The sequence below is a fragment of the Eimeria mitis genome, genomic scaffold (genome assembly GCF_000499745.2).
Source record: "Eimeria mitis Houghton genomic scaffold, Emh_scaff2071, whole genome shotgun sequence".
Taxonomy (NCBI): Eukaryota; Apicomplexa; class Conoidasida; order Eucoccidiorida; family Eimeriidae; genus Eimeria; species Eimeria mitis.
In genome coordinates, this window is record NW_013570396.1 from 4,497 (window position 1) to 4,847 (window position 351).

Below are 351 nucleotides of genomic sequence, written 5' to 3' on the forward strand. Positions count from 1 at the left end.
ACACCAGCAGCAGCAGCAGCAACAGCAGCAGCAGCAGATGCATGCACCTTCTGGGGACTTGCTGCTGCAGGACCCCTCCTCGTTGCTGGCGTTGGTAACTCTATTCAAGGCTTCGATCTTAGAGGTGCAGCAGCAGCAGCAGCAGCAGCAGCAGCAGCAGCAGCAGCAGCAACAGCAGCAGCAGCAGCAGCAGCAGCAGTAGCAGCAATAGCAGCTATTAGCAACGAACTATCACCAGTAGATATTAAATAAATAAATTAATTAATTTTACTTATACTAATTAATATATTTATTTATTTATTTATTTATTTATTTATTTATTTATTTATTTTTTTTTTTTTTTTTTTTTTT

The 351-nt window shown here is 39.6% G+C and overlaps 1 protein-coding gene across 1 annotated transcript in view; it reads left to right on the forward strand.

Moving 5' to 3' along the window:
• The window catches only part of EMH_0048190 (uncharacterized protein), a gene marked incomplete at both ends in the record, with an annotated part of 4,599 nt that extends 4,397 nt beyond the window's left edge, over window positions 1–202 (forward strand). The window contains one exon of the mRNA XM_013496379.1: window positions 1–202. Within this exon, the coding sequence (XP_013351833.1) occupies window positions 1–202 (202 nt within the window).
• Window positions 203–351: the final 149 nt, after the last annotated feature.